Source organism: Fukomys damarensis, unplaced genomic scaffold, assembly GCF_012274545.1.
Source record: "Fukomys damarensis isolate Sample0158 unplaced genomic scaffold, DMR_v1.0_HiC HiC_scaffold_2, whole genome shotgun sequence".
Lineage (NCBI taxonomy): Eukaryota > Metazoa > Chordata > Mammalia > Rodentia > Bathyergidae > Fukomys > Fukomys damarensis.
Window position 1 is genome coordinate 6,441,556 of NW_022900914.1, and position 5,163 is coordinate 6,446,718.

Sequence of the window (5,163 nt, forward strand, 5' to 3'; positions counted from 1 at the left end):
CCGTTTGGGGCGTGGCCCTGAGGCGCCCCCAGTTTCTCTCTCCTCATCATCGTCTGTTCAGTCACAGCTAGGCCTCCCTGGGAGTCCAGGGTGCGCCCAGCCCCCACTCACGAGATGGCCTCCACCATGGCGAGCCCCATGAGGATGGAGCACACGGCGTGGTCCTCACGGTAGTCGGGCAGGCCGCAGATGCAGTAGTAGCAGTCACCCAAGATCTTGATCCGCAGCTGGTGGTATTTCTGAAAGGGCAGGGCACGGCTTGTGCTCCCAGCCCCTCCCCACCGCGGGAGTGACAAAGGGCAGAGGAGGGCTAGTGGGGCCCCACCGCAAAGCCAGGGGCGTCCAGGCGGCTGGCGCCCGGTACTTACAGCCGCCAGCTTGTCAAAGCGGGCAAAGAGCTCATTGAGCAGCTTCACGAGCTCCTGAGCGCTGCAGGCAGACGACAGCTGGGTGAAGCCCACGATGTCCGCGAAGAGGATGCTGTGTGGGGCGAGGACGGCGGCAGTGAGGCCCAGACACTGCCGCCTCAAGCTCGGGGCCACCGGGCTCGCAGATGGAGGAGGAGGTGTCACCCCACCCACAGTGCAGGGACCCCGATGCGTCCAGGCAATTCGGGGCTCCGATGATTGGCTTACCCTTGCCGTGCCCCTTCTGCAGGCCCGGGGATCCCCACTGCCTCACCCCTGCCCCTGGCCGATGCACCCTTCTTTCTAGAATCACAGTTCACAGTTCGGCCCCAAGCTGGCTCTGGACGGCAGAATGACCCCACCCGGGGAGACGCTGCACAACGTGGGTTTGATCAGGCAGTCTGAAGTCGTCTGCCGGCAGTGGCAGCACTCAGGGGAGCCGAGGCTCACACCACGGGGTGGCCTTGCCTCGTGTTCCCAGGAAAACTCATCCCCAGTGTCAGCAGACCCACGACGGCCCCGGCCAGTGCACCTGACGTTCTCGTGCCGGTACATGTACATGGTGTTGAACTGCTGCTGGTCCTTCTGGCTCTCATCTTTCTTCATGTCCTTCAACATCTCGTCAGCCACGTGCTTGGGCAGGATGGACAGCATGAGGTTCTCCTGTGGGGGAGACAGGGCTGCAGGGAAAGCAGGGCCTGGCCCGCACTTCTGCAGGACCAAGCCCAGGTACTGCCCGGTGAGCGAGGCCAGCAGGCCCTGTTGGACCCCACTGGGGACAGCCAGAGGCCAGGCCAGGCCTCACCCAAGCAGGCTCAGTCCCTTCAGGCTGCTGCTGGGAATCAGAAATGTCACGAAGAAGGCCCGGCTCAGTGTCCTCTTTCCACAAGAAGAGTGGCAGCCCCTACACTGAGCACTCACTCCTGGCCTCCCTTCCTGTCACCCACAGCACCTCCACAGAGCCATCGCTCAGACCTAAGGGATGGGTGCCCACGACATAACAGGGGCCAAGGACACAAGCGCCAGCGAGTTCCACCCTAGCTCTCGGCTCTCACGTGACACGGGTCCCAAGGACACAGGCCCGAGACAGTAGGGGCCATACTACCATGACCAGAGGCAGGGAGCAGGGCACATGAGAGGGGCCCCGAGGAGGCCAATGGCCGAGGCATTCCTTCGAGAGGAGCCATGTGCTCAAAGGTGCGAGCGCACGCGCGCGCACACGCGCACCAGACACAGAAATGACACCTGTTCAGGGACCTGCGAGTATTTCAGCAGTAGAGGAGACCACCTGGAGGGCTCACTGCAGCTCAGTAAGCTACAGTCTGTGGGCCTTATCTGACTGCTGCCTGTATTCATAAATAAAGTTTTATTGGCACCCAGCCACATTCATTTGTTCACATATTGTCTTTGGCTGCTTGTGTGCTCCAACAACAGAGCCAAGCAGTTGTGGTGGGGACTATTTACTACCTGGCTCTTCCCAGAAAGCCTGTGGCTCAGGCATCTGTGGAGAGAGCCCGACACAGGTCACCGAGGAGAAGCAGCAGGGCGGGGCAGGCTGAGCGGGCTCTACTGAGGAGGGGTGTGTGGCGTGGGAAGCCAGGGAGACCGAGTAAGAGGCACGTGGGCCGTCAGGCAGGAAGGTGGAGGGGTCCCCGTGTCCCTGCAGAGGGAGGTGACGAAGGCAGGCGAAGGACAACAGGAAAGAGTTTAAGGGCTGAGGACGGAAACTGGAAAAGCTCAAGGATCAAGAGCCTTGGTGAAGGCGAGGAAGTGACTGACAGGCCCGGGGGAGAGGCCACAAACCGCTCTGCACCACTGGAGGCACCTGGGAGGCAGTCAGAACTGGGGGCTGGAGGCCAGGGTATGGCCCAGGTCAGCTGAGCCAGCTGGACGGTGGCGGGGAGGGGAGCGCTGTGTCTGGTGTCGCGGGAGCTATCTGGGCCAGGAGGCTCTAGCTGATGGTTCTATGATCGCCCCTCCATTTCTCTCCCTCCGTTAAAAACCTGGTGAACGAGGCTGGAGCAAGAGGACTGCAAATCTGAGCCCAGCCTGAGCAACTTAATGACTTACTGAGAGCCTGTCCTGAAATTTAAAAAGGCTGGGGATGAAGCTCCATGCAAAGACCCTGGGTTCACCTAGTAGGAAACAAACACACCCAAAACCCTGGTGAACGGCATCATTACAGCTCAGGAATGAGAAGCCAAAATAACCCCAGTGCGCCCTGCCTGGGCTCCACCTGAGCGGGGAGGCAGCAGCGGAGTCTCCAGGGGCCCCGGGGCCCAGGCAGAGCCAGCGGTAAAATTCCGGCCTCTCGGCGTGGAGCCTCTCCTGAGGCCAGCAGTGCAGAAAGCACCTGCACTGTGGAAAGATGAATCGGGGTTTTCCAAAAGAGCTGGAGCCAGGGGCCTGCCAGCTGCAAGGGCAGCACACAGTCCCGGGGGCAGCGGGGGGCTAGAGCCTCAAGGAGGCAGGGCTGAGCTTCTCGGTTGTCTTCGGGTTCTCAGCCCGTGCGGGCAGCACTGCCCTGGCTCTTGAGGCTGCCTCGAGGCAGCGGGTTAGAAGCACAGACCCCAGCCTCGCAGCACTCCGTGTGGCATCAGGCAAGTCGCTCAGTCCCCTGTGCCTTGTTTCCCAGGCAGCAAACCAGAATTAAGAGACTCATTACTACAAGGCACTTAGAACAGTGCCTGGCACACAGCAAGTACTCAGTGTATCTCAGGGGCTCGTATGTCACCCGATGCAAAATGTGACAGAGTCGGGTGTGGCGGTGCAAACCTACGACCCACAGCAGGCCTGGTCAGTCCTGCTTCCCCTCTGCCCAGGGCCAGGCCTGTCACCCCGCACTGAGCCAGGGCAGAGCACAGGATCCGGAGGCCTCTTCACGACAGGGCATCAGCGTCCCCTACTGCATTACATAGTTCTGTAACAATCTGGAAGAGCAATGTATGACTTGGGAAGGCAGAAAGTCAATAAATACCAACCTTAAAAATAACAAGAAAGGAGCTGTGGTTTTGATTTAAGGCTACCAATTTACACGTGGTTTCTGGAGATCTCACAGTCAACCTCTAACTTAAGGAGCAGACGGTCCACCTTGAGTCATCTGACAGTGAGCTGGCTTTAACACTGAAGCTGATGGGCAGAGGGAAGTAGACGGAAGTGGGTGGCCGTGGCTGTGGGCAGGACAGGGTGGGGTCCCACAGAGGGACCTGACCAGTGCGCCACAAGCCACTGGGATTTTTTGTGGGTTTTGTGGGTTGGGGGCTGGGACTTGAACCCAGGACCTCACATATGCGAGGAAAGTGCTCCAGCCCCAGCCACTGCGATCCTGCGAGTCTCCAGAAGGCCTCCCTGGTCCTAGGCCCGGCCTCCGCTTCTCCGCCCACGTCCTTCAGCACAGCAGCCGCTTCCCTCCTGCCTCCTCAGCTTCCTGCCAATGGCACCGCCTGTGTTTTGGTCCCATGTCCCACTGCACTCCTCAGTGGCCCCTTACAAGCAGACAGGTGGGACTACTTGCTCTTCTCTGACCCTTGACACCACTGTTTCTGGTGTTGGCCTCCCTGAACATCTCTCCCTACCCACACCCAACACCTCACAGGCCACTTTCCAGAAAGTTCTTCCCGCCTCATTAACACCCACACCGCTGGTGTCTCTCCACTGTTGCTGACCTTGTTTACTCTTGTATTTCAGAGATTCTAAATTCCTTCCTGGATCCTAGGCCCTCATAAGGGTGTATGACATTGCTATGGACCTTCTAGAAAAACACTTATGCTCACACAGTGGTGCCCTGACAGCCATTCTCAGGGATCCCCAGCATTCTTGGGAAAGGAAGGAAGCTAGAATCAGGGTGCACTTTCTGGTGGGTCCCATAGAGGGCGCAGAGTCTCCCAGAGCACCCTGGAATTACTCAGGGACCCACAGCTCATAGATGGGGCCTGGGTTCTCCAAAGCAGAGGCAGAGCTTGCCTTCCAAAAATAACAGCTATATGCTACTATATGTTCCAGGAATCGTAAGAATGTTCCAAGTCTTTGACCCATTAATGGCTCTTCTGGGAATTGATCCAAAGGAAATAATCCAAAAGAAACAAAAAGATACATGTGCCAAAAGAGCAGCATTGTGGCATGACAACACTTGTGGGAAAAATGAAGCCGGCCAAAGGCACGGTAAGTGGCCAATCAAATGGTTGGCCCCTCCTCTGGGTGGAAGATTATGTAGCCTTAAAAATGATCGTGATATTGACAGTGTTAGAATACTGGGAAAACACTGGAAGCCACAGACAAAGGCGGAGACTTCTTGAATAGGACTCCAAGAGGACAGGAAAAATAGCAAGAATCAACAAACAGGAAGGACTACACCAAAAGTTACTGTAGAACAGGGAATCTGCCAACACAGTGAAAGGAAACCCTACAGATAGGAAAAAAAATCTTTGCTAGTTACTCTTTTTTGCGGGGGGAGTTGAGACAGGGTCTCATTTTGTAGTTCAGGCTGGTCCTGAACTCACTATGTAGCCTATGCAGGCCTCAAACTCTCAACAATCCTCCTGCCTCAACCTCCCAAGTGCTGGGATTATAGGCATGCGCCACCATGCCCCGCTCCCGAGTTCTGACAGAGGATTAACATGTAGAAAATATAAAGACTTAAACAGGGCGTGGAGGTTCACGCCTGTAATCCCAGCACTTGGGAGGCAAGGCAGGAGGATCACTGTGAGTTCCAGACCAGCCTAAGCTACATAGTGAGTTCCAGGTCAGTTGACCCTGT

The 5,163-nt window shown here is 57.2% G+C and overlaps 1 protein-coding gene across 3 annotated transcripts in view; it reads right to left on the reverse strand.

Moving 5' to 3' along the window:
* Adcy3 (adenylate cyclase 3) overlaps positions 1–5,163 on the reverse strand; it is a 79,427-nt gene that overhangs the window by 17,404 nt on the left and 56,860 nt on the right. For all 3 annotated transcript variants that reach the window (XM_010604866.3, XM_010604865.3, XM_010604867.2), the window contains 3 exons: positions 940–1,070; positions 369–480; positions 112–239 (listed from right to left, as the gene is read on the reverse strand). In XM_010604866.3, coding sequence (XP_010603168.1) covers positions 112–239; positions 369–480; positions 940–1,070 — 371 coding nt within the window. The remainder of the gene's footprint in view (positions 1–111; positions 240–368; positions 481–939; positions 1,071–5,163) is intronic.